At 42.2% G+C, this 24,207-nt stretch overlaps 1 protein-coding gene across 8 annotated transcripts in view; it reads left to right on the forward strand.

The window, feature by feature from the left end:
- The window catches only part of CAMK2G (calcium/calmodulin-dependent protein kinase II gamma), a 115,018-nt gene that overhangs the window by 67,285 nt on the left and 23,526 nt on the right, over positions 1 to 24,207 (forward strand). For 6 of the 8 annotated variants that reach the window (XM_010000754.1, XM_010000753.1, XM_010000755.1 and 3 more), the window contains exons 4-13: positions 1,627 to 1,681; positions 2,273 to 2,338; positions 4,724 to 4,796; positions 8,486 to 8,588; positions 9,434 to 9,517; positions 10,394 to 10,488; positions 13,075 to 13,197; positions 15,224 to 15,307; positions 15,990 to 16,032; positions 24,194 to 24,204. In XM_010000754.1, the coding sequence (XP_009999056.1) occupies positions 1,627 to 1,681; positions 2,273 to 2,338; positions 4,724 to 4,796; positions 8,486 to 8,588; positions 9,434 to 9,517; positions 10,394 to 10,488; positions 13,075 to 13,197; positions 15,224 to 15,307; positions 15,990 to 16,032; positions 24,194 to 24,204 (737 nt within the window). Of the gene's footprint in view, positions 1 to 1,626; positions 1,682 to 2,272; positions 2,339 to 4,723; positions 4,797 to 8,485; positions 8,589 to 9,433; positions 9,518 to 10,393; positions 10,489 to 13,074; positions 13,198 to 15,223; positions 15,308 to 15,989; positions 16,046 to 24,130; positions 24,135 to 24,193; positions 24,205 to 24,207 lie in introns of all 8 variants that reach the window. The other 2 variants (XM_010000759.1, XM_010000760.1) reach the window with 2 other exon arrangements.

Genomic DNA, 24,207 nt, shown 5'->3' on the forward strand with positions numbered 1-24,207 from the left:
AGGAAAAAATGAAATATTTTTAGGAAATATACTGGCAGTGGTCTCTGCATATCTCTGCTACCCTCAATTTTGAGTTTCTTTGTGTTTGCATATATGTGGAAGGGTTCTTTAGCAAAATAGAGTTGCAAGGAGGATTAGAGCATTGAGATGATCTACAAAATCTATTCCATATGAGGTAGGAGCATGTGCCAAGTGCTAGTTTGAAACATTTCCAAGACGGTGATGGCAGCTGACGTCATGCACCAGTGAGAGGTGCAAACTGACCTCTTGATACTGGCAGAGAAAAAATCATTGTGACAAGAAAAGTCAAGACAGGCCACCTGTGTTTTGTGAGGAGGAGAATGGAAGACAAGGAAGGAAGGCAAAGGTAACATTTAAGTGACAGAGCGGGATAACAAGCTTTGTCTTTTAGGGATAAGACCAGTTATTTTACTTTGGTCAATACTCGATTACAAGGTGTTGCAGTGACTGAGATGCAGTCATCTCAGCTAGTTGCTTTAGTGGGGTGAATCAATAGGGAAGGACTATAGATGGTCATGTGAAGAAGGCAGCTTGTCTAGTCAGGGTGTGAAGGTTTAGGCCCTGAGTCAAGTAGGGTTGCTGGCTTGTGAATTCTGATTGGCAGGGAAAAGAGTGAAGTTTTCCAGCAGGGGAAAAAAACAAAAAGTAGGAGGTAAGAAGCAATATGAAATTAAACGCTTAGTTTCTTCTCTTGGTTTAGAATTACTGCCTAGGTATCAAAGAAACATCAAATAAATTGAGATGTTTATTTAGACAGGAGGAAAAAGCACTGTGCTGGCTGCATAGATCCAGTAATTATTGCCTACATGTAACATGGGGCAAGGAGGACAGAGCCCCAGAGTCTCCCGAATGCCAAGGGATATCTCCCGATGCCTGTTATGGAGGCAGCCTCAGCCCCGCAGATTAGAGGGACAAAGAATGGGAAAAGACTATGGTTAATTGAGGCAATAGGAGCAGAACTAGGGGGTGTAGGTTAAAAAGCTGAAGGAAGATGAAATTTTGAGAAGGAGAATATGATCAGATATGTCAGTGGTAACAAACCTGTCTGGAAAAACAAGATGAGGGACTGGCTCTGAATTCTGGGTAAGGATTTGGGGTGTAAGAATGAAGTAAGGAAAAGGAAGTAGAGGGAGTGAACTTCATGGAGCTTTACAGATGAAGGGCAAAAGGGAGATCAATGGCACTGACATGCAAGTGGAGCCAGATGTCAGTTTCTGGGCTGGGGGCTTGTTTGGAGATTCTGAGCAGGATTTGTTTTGGCAAATAAGAATGAGTGGGGTGAGATGGTAAAATGTGAGCATGGAGGAAGGAGGAGGCAGATGTGAAAGGACAGTACTGAAGCATTAGAGAACAAACAGGAGGGAAAAGATATTCAGTTTGTTTTGATAGTGGGGAGGGGTGGATGTATGTGAAGGGCACCTGTCTGTTGCCTTCAGATAACAGAAGGAAATAGGTCATTAAGTGAGCATAGAAAGCAAAGGACGTGGTAATTAATAGACTGATTGTGTTGAGGGAGAACTTGGCTGTGTGCATGGGTTTGATTTGTGAAGTGTCATATTTGCTACATAGTCTGTAAATCTCCATTTCTTTGTTATGTGTTTGCAGTGCGGCTCCATGACAGTATTTCAGAAGAAGGTTTCCATTATCTCGTCTTTGATCTGTAAGTGTCTTTCTTCTGCTTTGATGCTTCACCAGTGAAACAGGCATGTGGATGGTTGACTAAGAGTGGAATAAAAGGCACCTGCATTAATATAATTCTCCCTTTCACTTCTGAGACCTGTAGAGAGCTCTAGCCCATTTGACAAAAATCCATTGATTGTGTGGTAGGGGATGGACCAGAAAGGCTCCTGGCAGCAGGTGTATGCAAGGGATGGCTAAGGATGTCTATCCTGTATAGAGAGGCTGCTTGACTTTTGTCTCTGAGGCAGCCTGGAGGAGGGGATCAGAGAAGAAGGGGTGTTCTGCCCAAGCTTAGCATTTACTAAGCTCTATAGAGAGTCACGAGTAATTCATACCCAGTTTGTCAGCAGTGTCCTGTGCACTGTTGGTGAAATGGCAATCCAAGGGGTCAGTCACATGAATGTACCAGTGCTGGTGCCATGGTGATGGGGCTCTGCCCTGGCTCCCCTGTGCTGCAAGACTCCACACAGGCTGTGGGAAAGGGCCCATACGGGTGGCCATGTATGTCCCAAACAGCCTTGAGCTAGATATTCACAGACCTTATAACTTCCCCTCTTCTATTGCACTCTAGGGTTACTGGTGGGGAGCTCTTTGAGGATATTGTTGCCAGAGAATACTACAGTGAAGCAGATGCCAGGTAAGACTGTTTCCAGAGCCTTTGGTGTATGTGCCACGTGTGCTGGCAAGTGGAATGAGTTTCCTGACTGATGCTCTGCGCGTGGCTTTGTTCTGACACTCTTGCTCCCCATCTGGAAAAAACAATTCCTCTTTCTGCTATTAGCATAAACTGTTGTCACTAGTCAGCCTGACTCACTGCAGCTCTAGACCTTGCCACTTGCAGACACTGCTGTCCCTGTGCTCATTGCTGAGAGGCCCATTGCTACCAGCTTTTTCTGCCTGACCTTTCTGGTAGGTCGTGACAAGGTATCCTCAGTGAGAAAACATAGGGGAGAGCTGTCCTGTGACTGTCAGAGTGCTACCTTCTTGACCTCTTCCTTCTCCTGCCGGGAGTTCCAGTGGTATGCCATTGCTGTTGGGCAGTCCCATTCAGTTGGCCTGCGGCTAGGTAATGGTTTACAGGGCAGTGGGAGAGGGCTGTGTTTCTGTGGGAGCCCTCTCTGATTGTGGGCTGGTTCACACAGTGAGAAAGGCACAATATGTAAAAGCAACTGTTATATTTTAATATTAAAAAGATACATAGATATATCCTTCTTTTTCTGAGTGTGTCCCCTCTCTCCCATGTGTGAGCTTCCTGAGATGGCCTGTGCTTGCACCATGCTTTCAAATGAGGCATTGCAGCACACACTTTGCTGTGAGCTGTGTGCTGCGGAGGAAGGCCAGTGGGCTTGTTGTCTCTGATGGAGCTCCTGGCAGAGATGTCTGAGACCCATGTAGATGTTTTCAGTGGGGTGTACAGATGTTGTAGGCATAGCATCTCAGACAGATACATAGTCACTTGAGCTGTTCTGCCTTGAATCTGGGAAGATTTGAGGTTATCAGTCATCAGCCTTCCCCCTGTGCCTCTTGCCAGGGCCTGTTCCCTGGAATGGTCAGGAGCTGGCAGTGACTGACACTGCTCAGGAAAATTATGGCAGGATTCAGGGAAACGGAGACCTGTCTATTGCTCTGTGGGGCATCATCAGGGTACTCAGCCCTCTAACTGTCAGCTGGCTAGGTCTTGCAGTGCCAACAAGATGACAGAGTGAAACTCCTCCCTTTCTCTCCCCATGCCGAGCTGAATTCCAGAGAAGGCTGGGAGAGTGAGGGAATGAGGTCTGTGCCAATCCGCTGCACTTGGCTCGCCTGGGACACCTCACACTTTTGCCATTTTTGGCCAGAAAATCTCTCTCTCTCAGGCTCAGCTCTGTTCTAATTATACATTTTTGTTTTGGGAGCGGGGAGATATTAATGGACTCCAATCCTGAGGATTGTACTGCCAGCTCTGGATGGGTGGGGATAACAAATACACAGTGCTTCACCTCCTTTCCTCTTTCTCCTCTCACCCTCTTCCCATCTTTTCCAGTATTGAATTTCCCTTCCCTCAAATATTTCACTCATTTCAAATTTGTTCTGCCAAGATTTGTAGAATTTGGTGAGGGGACTGACTGGTCCTGCAGTGCGAAGTGCAGTGAGGACCATCTGAGTTGCCTATGGCTGGGTGTGTATTGCCCAGCCATGGTTGTCAAAATCCCTACTCCATTCCACACTCACCTGTGGGAGCTGAGTAAATGTTTAGCAGAAAAGATTATTTCAACCAGAAGTGTCACCCATGGGTGTGTTGCATTGTCTTAATGCAACAGCTGTAAATAACATCTTGCCTTTTCCCCAGTGGTTATAGCAGTGAGAGTGGCAAAGAGACAGTTTCCTGTGGGCTTAGGGAGCACAACACACTACACTTAACTGGGAATGAGTCTGCTTTTCAGATTACTAACCTCTTAAGTGGGATCTGAACTTAAAAGGTACCCAGCAAGCGGGTGTGTGCGCACATTGTGTATGTAAAGTGCTTGAGATGTTGCTCTGAAAGCTTTGCAAATTGGCACATGCACAGGATTTGTCATCCTGAGTTTTCTAAGGGAGTCTGTTGCTCTCAAAAAGTTTATTCTTTGCTCAGGACTAGCCCGGCTGAATGTTTCCTGGAGCACTTGGGTCTTTCTTGCCCTGTCTTGGCTGCTGTTTGCAGATGCTTGGGTACCTCGGTTCTCCTGTGTGGGGTGGGCCCTGTTGGCTGAAGGAGTAAATGAGATTCTTGGTATGATGGGGAGGAAAGGAAGGAGGTGATAGGAGGTAGGAGAGGCAAGGCTTTGTGGTCCCACTAGGTAGGATGTTTAGCATCCTGTTGCTGAGGGCCCTGGGGATGTCCAACAGTACTGAGTTGTGGCATCCAGTGGGCATGATAAAGGGATTCATCCTGGGGTCTTGAACTATCTTTGGTACAAATATCAAAATTAGGGAAATGGCTCTGGTCTGAGATGAGATGCCAGGTGTGTGTGCATAACTGTGTGTCTCTCAATTTATCTTGCAGCCACTGTATTCATCAGATACTGGAGAGTGTGAATCACATTCACCAGCATGATATCGTGCACAGGGACTTGAAGGTAATATTTCCTCCATGCCACGGAGGCTGAGGAGAGCAGCCAGGGGATCATTGGAATAGGCAAGACAGGAATACTATGTTGCCAGCTGGCAGGGATTTTTTCACTTGAACTGGACTCAGGGGTTCCTGAAGCACAAATTTGCTCCTTCAGAGTTTTCTTGAGGGTGTACTGAACTCCTGAGGAAGTTTTGAGTCTTCATGAACCTTGCCCAGCTCTCAGCCTCTCTGAGGCAGCTCCAGGATGGAGTAGTTTTGAACCTTAGTGTGCAGTAGGCTTTCAGAGAAACTTGGGTAAGATTCATTATAATGGAAAACACTTTCTAATTTGCCATTGAAGAGATCCCTAGAAACCTGGAGCAATCTGTTCAATCTGCCAGTATGAGTTTATCTACACAGAGCATGTATATTTTTATTCTGCACTGTTGCCAAACACATGCCATTGGGCCAGGGCAGGGTGCATAACAAGAATATTTTTTGTGTCATTTCTTTCTTCTCTCATCAGTCAAAGCACTTCTAAAACCAAAACTGCTGGCCAGTTAAACAGTAGCTGAATCACCTTTTGCCACATTGTAACATGTGTATAGACCCAGAGCCCCCACAGTGTAGTTACTGAAACCCCATCCCACACATATCCAGCTTTAATGGGAGCTGGGCAGGCCCCAAAATGGAGAGATTTGTACAGGAAGGTCTGCTTGCCCTGCAGCTCTCTCTGTCTGAAGCGGGAACAGTGATGGCCACCAGTGGTCCAGTTAAATTAATGCATGTTGACACTTGCTGCTAGTGTTGGTTTTGATTTGACATACAATGCATAAGGGAGAAAGTATAGAATTATTTTTGCAGAGAGCAAGGTAAAAGCCTGTTGCAAGCTCAGTGGCAGTGTTCTCCAGGTGTTTTGCTCTAGTGGACAGCTGTTAACCTTTAGCATTTCTGGCAGGCTCCCATACAGCACTTTTGGCCTTCTGATTCAGAGTTCTGTGAAAAGATGCAGTGATCTGCTGCAGCATAGCTGCTCTGGGTTACAGTTTATACCTGCTCTTGAGAAAGCAGCCTCTAAGAGGCACTACTGCCCAAAATTAGGGCCTGTATGAAAATCAGTAGTGTTTTTCAGTACAGGATGGTTTAAGTTCAGATGCGATCTGTTTTGCTTCCTATGTTTTATTTGTGTGAAAGTTGTGAAATCATTTAGGACTTATCAGCTACTAGACACTCCCCACTGTAGTTAATGTGTTTCTTCTGTTGCTTTTCTGATTCACTGAAACTGTCGAGGCCTGAGGAGTAGCCATTCCTTTTAGCAATAAAAGGTCTCGTGCTCTTTGTTTAGTATTTAGCTCCTTGCCAAGAGCTTGGCCTTCAGGATCGGTGTGCAATAGCTGCAGAGCTTGTTTCAAGTGAAATTTTCTTTTTCACTTCCCTCTCATAAGCTGACCTACTCTTAAAGAACTTCAAATGTTGAGCTGCTCATAGGGACCACAGAAGTTAGAGAATGCATTCAGATCTCTACAAAAAAAGTATGTGAAATATGAGACAACCCGTGTATTCATAAACATGTACATGGCTAAGCACCATTAGCCTTAAGGTGTTTGTAGCTGTGTTTTATAAGCCAATAGTGCTTAGCTAGCACAAGCCTGGCTGAAATGTCATAGTTCCTTAGTCACTCCAGGCCTGCGTGTGATCTGAAGGTGGGAGGGATTTTCAGAAGACTCCATTGGTCTTCTGTCTTAGGAACTTGTTTACACTGGTGAATTTTCATCAGTGTAGCTTGATTAACGCAATCTTTTCCTCTTCCCATCTGATGAAAAGAGGGTGGCATCCAAATGTATTGAGTACCAGTTCCCCTTCCTTCCATGCTCCTTATAGGAAGGACTTATAGGATGAGCAAGGCTTTTCTCCCTTTGTTCAAAGCAGAAGAAAGACACACGCCTGGTGAGAAAAGCATCTTGTTCCTGTCAGGCAGAGCAGGGATAGAGGGTTGCTGTGGGCTGAAGCTGGTGAGGAGGCTATAAAGAAGATCTCAATCAGATTTCTGAAACTGAGACAAGCTCCTGTTTCTGGATTTGCTGGCTTCCACCTTCCTTGGTTAAAAACTCAAATTGATATGAGTTACACAAATGATCAGAAGGGGGTAGGATCAGAAAACACATTTCTCCAGCTTGTCTACATGTTTGTTTTCCTGCAGAACTGTTATAGCAACCACCTTAAAGGCTTTGGAGTTTCAAAAGGGTCCCATGCATCTAGCTGTTCTGGTGCTTCAGAGAAAGCTGCTGACTCTCAGCAGTACAGTTTTTGAAGTTGTGTTAAAGTCTTGTCCTTAAGTCCTCTACTGGAACACAACAGAATTATGATTTAAGTGAGATTCATATGAGACAGATATATGAGAGGCCGAAGTCTATCTCCTTTTCCTGGCACATGGGAGAGGTGACATGGCTGCTTGTTGCCTAGTTGACAGCAGCAATAGCAAGACATATTTTATGCTGCTGTAAATATGTATAATGAAAAATCAGCTTACAAGAATACTCACTGCTGTGCTGCTTATACCAATTTGAGGTTGAGGCTTTTTCCATAAGGGTTGAAAACTACTTCCTATCCAGATGATGCCTTCCCACATTACAATGCTGTATCTGGCAGCCCTTATTAGCATGATTTACTTTTCCAGTGCTCTGGGGACTGTGTATTGGGAGAAACATCACTGAAGATTGTATATACTGCATCTTCCTCCTCTCCTCACCTCAAATTATTCTCTGTAGGTTGACAGAAACAAATTTTGGGTTTTGTGCTTCAGGAATTGTACTGCCAGTGCCCTCTGGTGTCAACATGTAACATATGGCCTGGGTTGGGAGATGCTCTGGCTCCCACATAGGATTTTTTTTTTGTTGACTTTTCTGCCACTCTTCGTCAATGCCATTTGTTGCTGTTGCACTGTCTTCACCTGAACAGATTTAGTAAATGCCTGCTAAGTTCAGTCAGCAGACTCAATTTAAATGATTTAAGTGAGATTCATATGAGACAGATATATGAGAGGCCGAAGTCTATCTCCTTTTCCTGGCACATGGGAGAGGTGACATGGCTGCTTGTTGCCTAGTTGACAGCAAGACATATTTTATGCTGCTGTAAATATGTATAATGAAAAATCAGCTTACAAGAATACTCACTGCTGTGCTGCTTATACCAATTTGAGGTTGAGGCTTTTTCCATAAGGGTTGAAAACTACTTCCTATCCAGATGATGCCTTCCCACATTACAATGCTGTATCTGGCAGCCCTTATTAGCATGATTTACTTTTCCAGTGCTCTGGGGACTGTGTATTGGGAGAAACATCACTGAAGATTGTATATACTGCATCTTCCTCCTCTCCTCACCTCAAATTATTCTCTGTAGGTTGACAGAAACAAATTTTGGGTTTTGTGCTTCAGGAATTGTACTGCCAGTGCCCTCTGGTGTCAACATGTAACATATGGCCTGGGTTGGGAGATGCTCTGGCTCCCACATAGGATTTTTTTTTTGTTGACTTTTCTGCCACTCTTCGTCAATGCCATTTGTTGCTGTTGCACTGTCTTCACCTGAACAGATTTAGTAAATGCCTGCTAAGTTCAGTCAGCAGACTCAATTTAATTATGTGAATACTGAGGCAGGACACTTTAACAATGATGTCAGTCTTTCATTCTCATCCCCTTTTTTCTTTCTTCTCCCCAGCCTGAGAATTTACTACTGGCAAGTAAATGTAAGGGTGCTGCTGTCAAACTGGCTGACTTTGGATTGGCTATAGAAGTCCAGGGAGAGCAACAGGCCTGGTTTGGTAAGAGTGTTTGAGCTTTCCCACTTTTACTTCCCCCTTCACTGATAGCTGGTTGAGTTGAACCCTCCCAGAGTACTTTCTCTTAGCTCTTCAGCATACTTGTGTCTATTTGGTATTGCTGCTTCTTTTCCAAACATCTTGGGCATGAGCCTAGATGGAAAAGAGGAAAGAATATGATAGATAAAGACAGAAAAAATTCTGTGTATTTCTGTCTTTCTTCTCAGTTTACATTAGATGCTAGTATCAGAGATGAATGCAGCTGCTAAGTTTAGGTCCTGATCTGAACTTTCCTACTGCCTGGGAGTATAGACACCTGGAATTTTGGTCATTTTACAGAAATATAGTTGACCTGGGCTTCCTCAGGCACATTTGGATCTGGCCTTATCTTTGTTTAGCTAAAACATAATGAGAAACAAGACCTTCTCAGGCTGAGAATCAGCTCTGAGACTCTGCAGTACTGTGGAGATTCTGGAGAGATGACTGCTTCTCCTGGTCTGCCTTTTGGTAATCAGATGTGTCGCATTTGTGTCTTGTGTTTTCAAACTCCAAGCCATTATATGTTAAAATTATACAAGGCCTAGCATATGAGTTTGTGCCTAGCTGATTGCTCTTTCTTTTCTGTTTTTCCTGCAAAACATGGACACTTGATCCCATCTGATTTTCTTTATTCCCCAGCCCACCTCCCCTTTCTTTTGGTTTACCAAGAGGTAGTGCTAGCAAATGTGAGATGAAGGGTGGGAAATGCATTTTGGGATCTGTTGGTTACCACTAGTGGATTTTGTGATATGGCAAGAGCTCTTGTGCTTAAGTGCTATAAGTACTTCATGTCATCCATTTCCTGGCAGGGTTTGCTGGCACTCCAGGCTACCTCTCCCCTGAAGTCTTAAGAAAAGATCCTTATGGAAAACCAGTGGATATATGGGCATGTGGTAAGATTCTGTAAAAATATTTTGCATTTAAACAAGACCTTTTAATGTAGAAGAGCAATTCCCTTTAACTTGTTGCTGGGCAGGTGCACAATACTCTTTCTTACTGGGTGGAGAGATAAAGGCATTCTTGAGAATAATCACCTTGTCTAGATGGAGTTAACACTGGAGCTTGAACTTGTTTGATTCTGGCTCCTAATCCTTTCCTCAGGCCATCTATCAGATGTTTGAGACTCGAGAGATAAGGCCTGTCTATGTTTTGCTGACTTAGTTGTTTAGATAACTATAGCAATTTCTAATTACATTAACTGTATAGAAGATGAAATACTGAAGAGACCTGATTTTTGAAAAGGAAAAAATTAAGTGTTCAAGTATCTGAGACTAATAAGTTTAAAGATACACGATATCAGTGTTGCCTGACATGAACTATAAATGGTACTCTGCAGGCTAGGAATGTTAGCTTTGTCAGTGGCATTTTTGTCCCAAGACCATGCACAGTAAACATTTAAAAACCTAGTCCTTCCTAAAAAGTCCTTTGCTGCCCAGCAGCCCCAGGAGATCTGGCTTAATTTTATTCTGAGACCAGCTGGAAGTTGTGGCTCACCAGCAGTGGTGGCCAGAGGAGGGGGTAGGACATTATGCACCATGTTCTATCTCCCAGCAGCTGGGTTTAAGAGCTGAACATGAAGTGCTAGGGTGAGCTTCAGCAGAGAAGAGGTTTGTACTGCCTTTTTTTTACCTCGGAGGGCTAAATATGATGGCTAATTAAGATACAGAGCAATTATTGCCTTGGGGACTGTCAAGAGGGAAGGAAGAGGGGCTAAGGGAGTAATTGGCATATTAGCCTAACCATAGTATATCTGTGTCTCTCCCTCCCAGGAGTGATTCTGTACATATTACTAGTGGGGTACCCTCCCTTTTGGGATGAAGATCAGCACAAACTCTATCAGCAGATCAAAGCCGGAGCCTATGACGTAAGGGCACTTTCTTGCTGAGTACCTGCATGGGTGTAGAAGCCATCCAGAACATGGCGCTATCTTACTTGGTGTCCAGCAGGCCCCAAGATACTGTGCAACTGATGTTTGGCATGTTCATACACCTTGTCTTCACTGCTTGGGATACAGTCGTGTTCGGGGCTACTGAAAGGAAGTGGAAAGCATTGCAGTGGTCACCAAGATGTTGCTGGTCATTAGGGAAATGCAGAGCTGGAAATGCAGATGGTGGGAAATGTTGTCTTCTAGTGCATTTACCACAAAGTGCTGCAGACATAGCCATTGTTAACTCTTTCAGGGGAGCAAAGGGAAGGTTAAATGAAGGAGCCTGTCTTTGCTTGATCAAGACACCTAATGAAAATCAGAGGGAAGTGTTATGTAGGATAATAGCTTAAATTATGGCCTCTGATCTCCTCAGTGCCAAAGTGGAATTTCTTCCAGCCATGCAAAGCTTGGAGGTCAGTGAGAAGACTGAATGGCAGGGGTCTTTGGAGGGGTGGCTTTGTGGTGCGGATCAGCATGGTGGGTTGGAGGTTCTGGTAAAAAGCCAAGCAGTTCCTCAGAGCGTGGCATAACTGAGGTATAAAAAGCTACCCAAAGGAAAGGAATAGCAAGGAGGTTAGTACTGGGGAGCAAAAGTGGTGTAAAATGTGTTTTGGGTACCACAGCTTGAATGTTTGACTTAAATTCTTCCACATAAAGAGAGGCTCAGAGGGAAGAAGGAACCTCCTAGAAATCCTAGCTCAAAGTTTGTGAGCATGAATATCAAGAGGGAGTTAGGGAGTTTGCTTTGTAGGCTGTCTTACAGTTTGTATTACCAAAAATCGGGTTCTGCTGGACCCCAGTTACCTCCCAGCCTCTGTGTCTGAGACCATGAGAGCAGCAGTACTGGTGACAGTGAGAACAAAGGTTTGCCTTAACCTCATGTCCTGGCTCAGTGGCTTCCTGAGTGAAAGGAAAGTTATGCCTTTGTACGTGATAGCCTTAAATGGACTTGTGTTCTTCTCTTCCCTTCTTGCCCCTCTTGTTTTTGTGCTGCTTGTTCTCATTTGAAATGTTTTTGCACTGGTTGTATAAATGGGGATTTTCAAAGCACGTCAGGGGTTAACTGTTTAACTCCTTCTGTAAGTCATAAGGAATTACATGTCTGATGCTTCCTATCTACCTGCTGTTTTCAAATTCTTACCTTTAAGAGCAAGGTCCAGTAGATTCCTCCCCTGATTTACCCAGAAGAATACAGCTCAAGTGTTACTGGTCTACCTGCCTATGGTGTCCTTACCCCAGCAGCTGAGTATGCAGTGGACTGGTCTGTTGTTACCTCTTGACCATAAAGGGAGTGGCAACTGTGAATTGGACTTTGTGCTGTTGGGTAGAGGTTTTGCAAGGCATTACCATGAATACTTTAGAGTTTGGGTTAGGGGTAAAGTGTCCTGGCTGAAAGCTCAGTATCATAATTTTTTACTCATCTTTTGTAAGGTTTGCAGAACAAATTGTATAATGCCCTACTGATGCCTGAAAATGCAGGAATATGATAATGCGCAAATCAATTACCATGGGTGTATTTTTATGACCTGAGTGAGAGGAGCCCAAAATGGGATAAACTTTTTCTAAATGGTTGTAGCACTGTAAGGAAATGTTCTCAGGATAGATTATTCTTCCCCCCAGTCCCCCTTAAAGACAGGGGACTTCTATCCAAACAGCATATGTATCTTTGTGTTCTCAAGTTCACCTGTATTTGTACAGTAGATTCATAGGTGTGACATGTACTGCATTTAATGTCAGCATGCTGTCATCTTTACCACATGCAAGCATCTGGAGGATGGCATAAATATCTTTATCATTACTTGAATTAGAGGAGAGAGCAGTTACTCCGATGGATAACCAGAAACTGAAATACTTCTGATTATTTTCTTTGTTTCCGTGCTTCTATATTCCCATCCACTGTTACATCTCTCTTGCTCCCCAGGTAATGATTTCTGATATGGGACATGCTTGCTAATAAATTGCTTGTGGGTTGCTACACCTAATTGACTGCTATTATTCCAGAATATTATGCTTTATGGTGGGGAAAATACACCTAATGGGATGTTCTGTTAGCAGGTTTCGCTTTCATGGGGTTTTGCTGTAGTGAAGTGTTTGTGATTTCATATAGGCTGGTACAGCTTTTTAGCATACTGGAGAAAGAGCAAGGTGGAGTGAAAAATATAGTGCTTGTGTTTTTCATGTCAGAACTCATTTAGGAAGATCTATGACTTTACTTTTTTGACTATTGAGCGTGAAAGAAATTATAAGGTCTGAGTGATTCCTAAAAGACTTGTAAACTGTTAATCTTCCTGCTTGTGTCTGGTGAATGGTACAGATGTGTCCTGCTGTCTGTTACCATTCGTTTGCTGGATTCTGTACAATTTTTGTTCAGCGTGATTTTTCACAAAAAATTATGTATTTTGCAATTATGTTAGCCCTGATATCAAAAGGGCAAAAGCTGGGATTCAGTTGCATAGGAGGAGAAACCCTTCTGCTAGTAGAAGATATTTTCAGTTCATCATCTGGTCCTTCTTCCCCTTTCAGTTCCCTTCACCTGAGTGGGACACTGTGACTCCTGAAGCAAAGAATTTGATCAACCAGATGCTGACAATAAACCCAGCAAAGCGCATCACAGCTGACCAAGCTCTCAAACATCCATGGGTCTGCGTAAGTGTTTTCCTTTTACTGTGGATTGATTTGTGGTTACTCTGAACTGACATGTCAAGAAGACTTAGCTGCAGAGGAGCCCAGAATATTTTAAATATTTAAAAATCTGATTGTTTTGGAGCCTGACCTTCAATAAGCCAGCTTTGTCATGCTGTGGTGCTTTTATTGCCACTATAGGAAAAAAAAATTAATTCCCTTATTCTTGCAGAGGTTTTGTGGATGTCCATGGTACCTGGTTTTCCCCACATCTCCTCTTGTAGTCCATGTCATCCTAAAATGTCAGATGGAGTTTGGCATCAGACAAAATATTTTATGATTATTTGTTCTTTATCTCTACTTCAGTTCATTGCATTGCATCTTTGCAGTGCTGGAACATTTCTGCTCTGCTGCAGCTTAACTGACTGTAAACCTGAAATCAGCAAAAAATCTTTTGCTATTTTGTGTATGTAGTTTCTGCCTCATCAGACCCCACACATGAGTATTTTTCATCTTTTGCAAAGTTGGCAAGGAAATCCCAGAATGCAGCTGGTAGTAGGCATAGGAGAGAACAGTAATGGTACCTTTTTTGTCTCTGCAGCATGAAGTAGGTCCACCTAAGTCTAACCAGATACTCTTGTTATACTGTAGCATATTTCTGCTATGTGTCTAGTGTGTTCCTTTGCTCATTCTTTTGTCCCAGTGCTTGTAACCAAAGCTGTATATATTACAGTAGCTCACTCCCTCTAGCAACTTAATATAGAATGGTTCAAGAGAGGCTTTCCTTCCCTGAGTTATGGGGAGTTTGATTTCACTTCACAGCCGTTATAGCCTCTTAACCAAACTGCCTCCTGTTGAGTCCATTTTTTCCATTTGCTCTGCAGTATCTATGTGTGCAACAGATGTGTTCTATCTGGAGACTTACTGCGTCTCTGAAGTAGGTAGGAAATCTTAAAGGTTTATCTGAGACACTGAGTTTCTTAGCATCACTGAGCTTCTGAAGTATGTGTCCTGACTTTTAAGCCCACAATGAACAACTGGACTTCACTGTTACTTCTAAAGAGACTGAATGAACAGTAACCATCAAAGTCATTAAAGAGGATAGTTTAGCTACATTCTGCCTCCACACTGCTGTGTGTGCTGCAGCTGGTGGCTAGCTTTGCTGACAGAATCAAAGCAGACTTCCCATGAAAGTAGCTGAATATGAATATAGTTTATTGTTCTTTTGGATATTGCAGAATTTTTTCCAAGCAGGAGAAGGGTAATGGAGGGTTTGAACACACTGATTTGTCAGGTTAGTAATTCACCCACTGTCCTTGTAAAGGAAGTTCAGGCTTATGGCTCTGTGCAAGAGCAGCAGCCACTTTGGCATCAGTTTCTATGTTTTTCATGTGCTCTGAATGACTTGGAACACTTCCGGGAAGTTCTTATTTTGCAGCTGATGGGATCCCAGTCTAACTGTGGGTGACAGGTGTGTGCCACTGGCTGGAGGTTATGCTTAGTTTGTTGCATTGGTACAATAAAGCTATGTCATCTTTCCTCTTGCATACTGAAAGTCTGTGTCTGCAAAACTGATGCAAAGATGCCAAGGCCTCTGCTACTCAAGTACTTATATTGAGGGAATTGCCATGTCCAGGAAGGCTCACTAGTATTCACTTACTGCTTGGAATTTTCCCTTAGGGCTGTAATTAATGCAATGCTGATCTTTCTGTAGTTCCTTCAACTCAGTCCCCAAAAAGCTTGTTTGCTTGACTTTGTCTTCTTACTGTCTTGATCCATTTGTGTGCCTGAGAGTATGGAAACATTGATTCTCACCTGTAGTAGAATTTCTTGGGCACAGTCTTGTACTAGCCAGCTTTGACTTAACATGTCTTGCTGTACTGGGAAGTTCTTAAGTTAGGAACTGGTTGCAGTGTTTTGCAGCCATGCAGTGGTGAGAGGCTTGGCCATGTCAGCTTGCGTGTCATGGTTGTGTGCAAGTAGTGCAATGCCCCTGGCTGAGAGGTTAGGGTATGTTCTTGACCTTTTTTTTGCTGTTCCTGTTTTTCAGCAACGATCCACTGTTGCTTCGATGATGCACAGGCAGGAGACTGTGGAATGCTTGAGAAAGTTCAATGCTAGAAGGAAGCTAAAGGTAAGTATATGTTAGTTTGCCTTAAGTTAGTTTTTAAATTTGTTTTTTGTTATCTGAATTTGAGGTTGATGCCTTCCTAGCAACCGTTTTTTTTGTGATTAGCTCACTAACATTAGTGACCTTATGTGGTCCTCCAGTACAAGGTACTAAAGGAAACTATTGAGGAGCTGAGTAATTTCTTTTTCTGAAGCTGTAAGTTTCCCATGCCTCTTCTGCTGCATAATCACCCCTTCTGCTTCCTGCAAGACAGTGAAAATAGCAGTACTAGTTCTTAAATTCTCTTATTCGTGACTAGCATCTGCCTCCTAGTAATAGTGTATCGGGTGCCTTAGCTAGGGCAAAGCCTCTGTCTTCCGCACAGAGTGGCTGTCTAGTCTTTGAAAGTTAGGAAGCAACTATGTGTCTAAACATAACTCTTAGTGGCAACTTAGATTTCCTAGGGTATCCTGTCTGGCCTCTAGCTGCTGCTCTAGAAAGGCATAACTCTGTGTGGTCCCATGTAAAGTCTAAGAGCCACCTATGAGTATTCTGAATATACTCTGAATATATATTCTGAATATATTCCAGGGTAGTACTGGAATACCTCTGCTTTGGCACTTGACATAAATGTGTTCTTCATGAGTGAGCCCAGTCCCTTTCTGAAGCGAGTAACACTGTTATCCCTGCTTTCTCTTCCCCACAGGGTGCAATCCTCACAACAATGCTTGTGTCTCGGAATTTTTCAGGTAAGTTCTTACTGTTGCCATCCTTTCCTTGGTTTTGTTTTGTGTGAGAGTCAGGGGGATATTGTAACTCTTTTGGGATAGACTAAGAGAGAAGGAAATGTACACAATTCATTATGGTGTAATGATGGTTGCTTTGTCCTGGCTGGTGACCTGCATGAAATAGGAAGTGATTTGTTTGGGTAGGAGCACATGGCACTACAGGCTAGTATAAAATAGAAATAAAATCAGCTGCCACAATCCTCTAACAGTATTTTGTTATCAGATTATTTTGGGGACATTCTAGTTGGCATTTGTTAGCTTTCCTGTCTGAAACCAGGATTCAAGAACTCTTATTAAGTAGCAGTAATTACTTGCTTTAGACCTGAGGCAGGGGCACAGAGCAAGTAATAGTATTGTCAAGAACAGGGACAGGAGCTATTTGGGTATTGTATTACTTTGACTCATCAAAAATGGGTCTGAAGCATCTAGCTATTAGTTTTCCTTCTTGGATTCTCAGAAGTGGTTTTAATCCTTTTAAGCTTCATAACTGGTAGTCTGGCTCCCACCCAACTGCATTACGTAGTGCACTTACTGAAAATGCAAATCGTAACATGCAAATCAGTGCTTTTTGGAAGATGATTGTCTTGGCTCAGCACATCTAGATGATGCAGTCTTATCTGTGTTCATTTCCATTTGGGTGGAAAAACTGTTTTTGCAGTTGCTTTTGGCTTATGGGATTGATCACTTTCTTTGCCCTCTTTGCCATTTTTTTTTTCCCTGTTCTAAAAAGGGCATTTGTTGAGTGCATGAGTCAGACTTTTATTGCACCTGACTACAGTTACTTTCAATGAAAGTCTGCTGTATGGATTTTTAAGTGATGAGAAATAAAACTGAAGTGTATTAATTTCATCTGGCCATTTACTAATGGTGGATACCAATACTTATATTCTGGGTGATGTTACAATAAACTTCTAATTGTAATGAAAACCTCTGAAGTGATCATCCTAGCATTCAAAGTGCACATTTGTGCATACATTCTTTTGTGAAATCAAGGCAGCAATTTTAACCTCCTGTATGGTGGTAAAAAAAAAAAAGTAAAGGATGTGAAATTAAGCTACAATTAAAGGACAGCCCTCAAGAGCTTCAGAATGTTTTTTCCTTGCTTCTTGCTTTCAGGTGAACCTGTGCCAATATGACAGGACTACTTGTGGCTACATTTCCTTTTTCCTGTATTTCTGATAGTTTGGCCTTAAAGGGGCAGAATAATTTTCTCCATTCACCTGTCCCAGGATTGTGCTATTACAGGACTTAGAAATTATACTTTTCCTTTTCTGAGAATGGCTATGAAATGACTATTTTAGGAGCTATAGCACAACGAAGCAGAGCTTCATCAGGACTATATGAAACTTAATATTTTCTTGGGCTTTCTGCTAGTGTGAATGGTCTTTGATCTATTCACACAGCTAGTTTTTATTTCATTTAATTGTTGAATCTGAAACAGTCTTCTTATTTTTTTAACAGCAGTTTTAGATTCATTTTTATTTGGCAAATGTTGTCACTTCTAATGAAGCTGCAGAAGTGCTTGGATAAGAAAATCTCTTGCGTCCCAGATTTTGAGTACATGAAATGCCTGAGAGAAGGGTTCTCCTTAATGATGTGTGACCTATACATCCACTTATTCCCTGAGCTAGAATCAAGGAGGAAGAGGCTTTCTCTGCTCATTCTTCTCTGTCTCAAGGGCTGAAGCTGCTGGATCCACTTCAGTTAACAGCTAAAGAGAAGGAAATCCTAGGTGGCCCTCTTTGAATGCCAAATTCTCAACATCACTGAGTTCTGCTTTTAATATAAGCTGTGATCTTAGGTAATGAGATGCTCTGAGTAACTGTCCAGATAGAAATGTTGTGAATTTAGATGCCAAGTATTTTTATATGTTTTGAAAGGGGTTTTTATTTTCTCTAACAAGGTGACACTGTTTTGTGGGCTTTTAAAAGCCCCATCCTTAGCAGACAGGAGACTAGATTTATGAAGAGAGAAGCTTCTTCCTGTCTAGGGGTGAGATCTACTAAAAGCTCCTTCACAGATGTTTTGAGCCAAGGGGAAAATGAAGGCTCATATGACCCTAGTATCAATGAATTAGGTGTGATAATACTATCTGTAGGAAATATGAGAAGGCTTCTTTAATCCTCTTGTCATTACTATCTCCTCTACAGACATTTTGGTGGTTGTTCATTACACGGTGTGGTTTTAGCTTGTGACAAATTGTATGCGTAAGGAGTCTGTAGCGGTGCTCTTTCACATTAAAAAAAAAATATTTCTTACTTTTTACAAAGCTAAAAAATAACCCCTTCTGTTCTTTTGTGAGTCATCTGTTGCTTGCTAAGTGTGTGACCCACCCCACGTCAGGTCCTAAAGATAAAGGAATGTGATCTGGCTCCTTTCCCCAGGTGTGGTGTATTCAGCAATTTAATATTGGCTGTTTGTGGTTCTTTTTGAAAAGTTGTATCTCAGGTCATCTGTAGGCTATTTGTTAAAAGCACATATAATTGCACTCTTTTCACTATAAGATGGGAAACTGAGACCTGGTAGGTGTTCACTCAGCTGCAAAAGAGAATGTTAAGATCTAAACTTTGCAGTTGTGTTACTCTTTGGAGTAACACTAGGGTACACACAGAATTATTTGGATGCTCAGTTGTGGCTTTTGATGTTCAGATGATCCAATCAAACACTGATCTGATCTGCATTCTGTTCATTTAAAGAATGCAGAAATGTAGTCAAGGTAAATAAATTTATTAGAACATATGCAAGAAACTCCTAATCATCTTCTGAGAGGTAAATGTGTATTTATTCCTAGGAGGAAGTCAGCAAAATTTTCAGAGATTCCTAACAGTGGCAGTATTTAAGCATGCCTGGACTTTTTCATGTAGATAAAACTCTGTAAATAAGCCTGCTATAAACTGAGTGAAAGGATGGACAAAATTGGTTTTCATCTTAGAAACAGCCATCTTTAGTGCTGAGAGGTGGCTTTTATCCATAAGTTAATTTTTACACAAAGCTTACAAGTGTACTACATCAAATTCTTATCACTGTTTTCCTAACTGGCTTTCAACTGTTGATCTGGGGAGGAGTTGTTTGACAAGCTCTGACACTCTCTGAAATAAACTCTCAAGTGGTTCAGCACAAGTGTTTTGTGCCACATTGTGTTCAAACTAGATCCTAAGGCAGACATTGAAGGTAATTAAGCTTTACGCCTGAAACCTTTCTCTTTAACTGCTGCTGAGCTTTTTTTCTTGGTCACTGCTTGCTCAAGTCAGTTTTGTGAGGGAGCTATTATAGCAGCTTGTGACAATAGCTCTAATTCTCTCTACAGAGAGTTAATAGAACTCTCCCATGTGACATTTTGGGTTTTTTCTTCTAAAAAATACCTCAACACATTAATATGAGATCACTAGGAACCACATTTCCCAAGCAGAAGATCAGGTCACATTTAAGGAATAATTAAATTGTTTTTAAGTGATTTCTCTGTATTTATTAAGTTGCTTAAGCAACAGTCAGAAGTTTCAGAGAATGATGCTCAACTACTACAGTGTGGACCTGCTAAAGTAGTGTACTTCTGTAAGTAAGCTTTGATTTTACAGCTTCCCAGTATCACTTGGATTTCATTGCTGCATTAAAATGTTTATCTCTGTAACCTGAGAATCTAATTTATCATCAAAAGTGGATTTAAATTATTGTAATAATTTCCTTTACTTTTGTTCTCCTCTCCCTAAAGTTCATGAGAACTCTGTTAGTGCCTTTTCTTGTGATATTTGCCCTTCACCCCTTGATTTCTTCATTTGTCAGGAAATTGAGTTTTCATAATACTGAAAGAGAGATGGCGTCATTTTTATCAGCTCCTGAATTTGGGACAGAGTGGAGCACTAAGGCTCAAAATCCTACAATGGGTGTTCAGACTGTTTCAACACTGTAAGGTTCTGCTTCTGTTTGTATGTGTACATATATATTCCTGTAAAGAGTGTCTTTCTGGATACGAAGTTTCTGTGTTGGCAGGACGGTGTTTGAAAACATTAACTGGAATATCACAAACTATCAGGCTGGCTCCTGGTTTTTGGCTTTTTGTTCATAGCCTTGCTAAAGAAAGCTTTGGTTTTATGAGCCTGGCAAAGGTGAAAAAAGCAGAAGGAAATCACCTGGCTCCCACACAATTTCTCCATTATGCACTTCAGGGAGAACTGGGAGCTATGTGGCTCATGCCAAGAGGATACCACTGGGTTGTGTATTTTAGGCTTTAGTTTTAATGAATGCTCCCCTGTTTCATCTTACTCTGAAGACCACTGGGGTATGCCTGGGATAAGGATGTGCATCTTCAAATATGATCTACCCTTGAGGTTTTCCCAAAGCATTTGAAGTATGTGCACAGTGGTAGGCATTGACTGTGTCTGATGTGATTAATTTGATAGGAAGAACATATCTGCTATGTCTAGAGATCCTGTAGGTCCAGATTATGTAAAAGCTTGCATTAATTAATTGTTTGGGGTTTTTACTTGCCTCTCCTCTTGGTTCTAACAATTTCTCTCTACTTGTTTTATAAAGAGTGTTTTGAAGTGACTGACTGCTTTTCATGACCCTTTATTTATCCTGTAGCAGTTCTTTGAACAGAATCAGTCTAGTCCTGTTGAGGAATACAAGCCATCTTGGAAGGCTTTTTATTGAGGGGGAAGATATTAAATGATGCTCTTTGTCTGTTGCTCAGGTAAATTTCTGCAACTGCAGTATTGTTTAGGAGGAAGAGGGATTTAATAACAATGGAGGATTTAAAAATAAAATAATTCAAAATAAACTTTTCAGCAAGGGAGAGTCCACATAGGAAATTCTGCCAGGCAGTTATCCCATGCAAATAGATTGTCTTTCATTTCTCACTTATTGCATAGCACTCTTGTGCAATTGCTGTTGCAACAAGTTCCCACAGCAAATCACTGGAGAATCTGAGAGAAAAGGGAACTGCGGAGACAGAAACCAAAGTGAGATTAGAGAACATAAGACAATGACTCCTCTCTATTCTGTGAAATCACTCTGCTGTGTTTAAATGTCCACTGCTAGAGTGGCTTGTGCCTAATTATCTCTCAAGGCAGCGTTACACATCAGTCTTTGTTTTATCTTGTTTTTAATAAATAGATGTCCTCGAAGTTAGGCTGCATTTACAGGCATTGTTGGTAGTGGTAGCCAGAGGTGCCTCTTTGAGGCTGAATGCTGACTGTCATTTGGTTTGTGGTGAGCCCCAGAAGTGACATCAAGTTGAGAATTGGTTAATCTGACTTTCTTTGAACTGAGAATATCAGGATGACAGACTGCAACTCTGTGCCATTGAGAATTCTGTGTTGGTATGATACAATTTTTATTTTAATAATCAAGTCTCAGCAAAGCCCAAAATTCTGTGTGATATAAGTGTTGGTGTTTAGAAGCCAGGACTTGGGTTGTCTGTTAGATTACTGTCACGAGTTAGATTTAATAAAAGCAACCTCAGTGTTATCCCTTCATCCCAAAAAAGTAATCATTGGAAGCTTAACTGAGATGGGAAATGTAACTAAGATTTGCCAACTGGGAACTGGGCAAACCCAGGGCAGGCTGGATGAAGGGCTGCTCGTGCTGGAGGAGACATTCCCCTTGGCTCTGGTATATCCAAAGTATCCAGTGCTTATTGCTGAGGAGTTCAGCATTAAGAATTTGTGTTTCCGCCAGAAGCATGGTCCAGAGCCCCCCCTTTTGCTGTGGAGGCCAAAACTGAGAGATGTGGGAAGAGGGAGGGGTATATGGGGTGTGTGCAGGGAAGGCCTTCTGTGTTTCTCTTCAGATATTAACTGGAGGATGTCCTGTTAAATCAGAACAGAACTGAGCTTTTAAGTTACAGGGGTAGTAGTGTGGGCCTTTGCATTGCTGCATTATATTGTAACTCTTAACTATATTGAGAAGAGAGAAATCACTCCCTTTAATGTGTAGAAGATGTAAGGATGGTGAAAAGAAATAGTAGTATCTCATGCCTGGAAAACTGCAGAGCATTGCTGCAAGACCATTTCTTCAGCCACTAAGAATCTGCATTCATGTGTCCTTGGATTTTCTCCCCTTCTGTTGTCTCTTAGCTAAGCTGCATGTTGGGTGAAGCTGTCTGTCTTCTATAATGATTCTTGTTAGAGAAAGTCTTGTCTGTTGCTTGCTGCAGAAAATCCACTTGCATCCCCTTTAATTTCTGTCTTACAACATGTACAGGCTAACCTGTGGGTAAATCTGCATGCCTCCCTTTTGTTTGAGGTGTCTGTAGTCATCTTTGTGTGCCAGTGCATTTGTCCTTATAGGCTCTCCGGTTGTCCTTGCTGGTCTCCAGTTGTCCTTACAAACTACAGTACGATGCATGAACTAAATACACAGCAGACCAAGTTTCTTCTGCAGCTTTCTTCTTCTGCAGCTTTCTTCTTCTGCAGCTTTCTTCTTCTGCAGCTTTCTTCTTCTGCAGCTTTCTTCTTCTGCAGCTTTCTTCTTCTGCAGATTTCTTCTTCTGCAGATGCTGACAGCCTGTGGAAGAACAGTGTGTGCTGTGCAGAGATACCAGCAGGGGAGAAGCCTAGCCCTGCAGGCTGGGGGCACTGGGTCGGTGTTACATAGTGCTGGACCACACAGAGAGGCTCTCAGCTGAATTTGCTTCAACAGTGTAGAATGTGATTTTAGCTTCTGTCCATGAAGACAAATGTGAGGTTCTGGGAGAACTGCAAGAAGTGTGAAAAATGTTGCTTCTCAGGTTGCGTCTCAGTCATTCCCAAGGACATATGGTGGTGCTGTTTCCCCTCTCTGATATTTTTTATGATTTACACACACACTTCAAGGATGTCCCATTTGGGGTATACAGTTGCAGAATGCTTTACTCCTTCAGAAGTGTTTTAAGGCCATAATAGTTTATTGTTTTCAATAGCTGTTGTGTGAGAGATATCTTGGATGTATGTGTGGTGTAAATGTTGGACCCCTTTTGACCCTGTGGCCACCTTGTTCTCCTTCTCACTTTTATAGGGAATCAAGTTGGTCTCCTTCATCATGCCTTGAAGGTGGCAAGAACGTAGCTGTTAGATTCACTCTTGCGATGCTTTAGTATGTGTACACTTAGCAAAGGAACTGTTGCAGGGCAGATGAGTTGCTTGGGAAAGTTTTCCCACCTTCATGTGTGCACATTGGAGCATCACATTAAGAAAACCTCTCCATGAGATTCTTCCAGTGTTCTTGAATGGTTTCTGTGATCAGGAATGAAGACAAAATAGTGATCTAGCTTTATATACTTGCACTGGGGAGTAGAATTAGGAAGACCAATTCAGAGATTGTAATAAACTTATATAGGGTGCCACCTTTTTATTGTGAGGAGACACTGTAGTAATTTGCCCCAGGTCAGCTAATATTGTCTAGTTAATCTGTAACTGTAGGGTCATGTGGTGGGGAAGGCAGGGTGGAAAATATTTGTTGTGGGCTCCCTGTCTGTGCTTATCATGTTCTCTCTTGCTTTCATTGCTAGTGCCAGTTGTTCAAGTTGAGCAGAGAAGAGAATCTTTATCTTTCAGTGAAGAAATTCAGCCTAGTGTCTGTCTCTTTATCATTCTTTTTGTTGTTTTCCTAAGCAGTTATCAGACACTGGCATTTGCACTTTTCCAGTCCTTTCCTTTCAACTATCCTGATGTTTCTGCAGAGTAACTGTGAAAGCAGTAATTAGGAGGCCTCTGTGTTACCAGTGCCCTCTTTATAAGCAATGTCTGTCATGTGAATGTCTGCCTTTGAGGGTAAAGCCTTTATCCTGTTGCAAAGATCTGCCGGATTTCTTCAGCTTTTCCCCTTATAACTACTGGCATTACTGCATGGGGTCACTGTGAGGATTGTAACAGAGGAGCTCTAAAGTCTCATTGCTGATTTGGTCTTCCTGAGATGGTGAAAGGAGGAGCATTTTTACCTAAACAGGTGACCAGTGATAGGATGAGTGACCTCTGCTCTCAGGATGGTTTTGATTAATGACTCAGCCCGTTTTCCAGGTTTCTTGCTGTTAAAAAGGAATCAGCAGGATGGCTGTCATGCTGAAGTCTCATGCAGTTTTAAGGAAAGTGGGGAGAGATGATAGTCTTGAAACTAAAACCTGACCTGTTTCTCCTTCTCTCCACAGCTGCTAAAAGCCTG

The sequence above is a fragment of the Chaetura pelagica genome, unplaced genomic scaffold, assembly GCF_000747805.2.
Source record: "Chaetura pelagica isolate M959 unplaced genomic scaffold, ChaPel_1.0 scaffold166, whole genome shotgun sequence".
NCBI lineage: Eukaryota > Metazoa > Chordata > Aves > Apodiformes > Apodidae > Chaetura > Chaetura pelagica.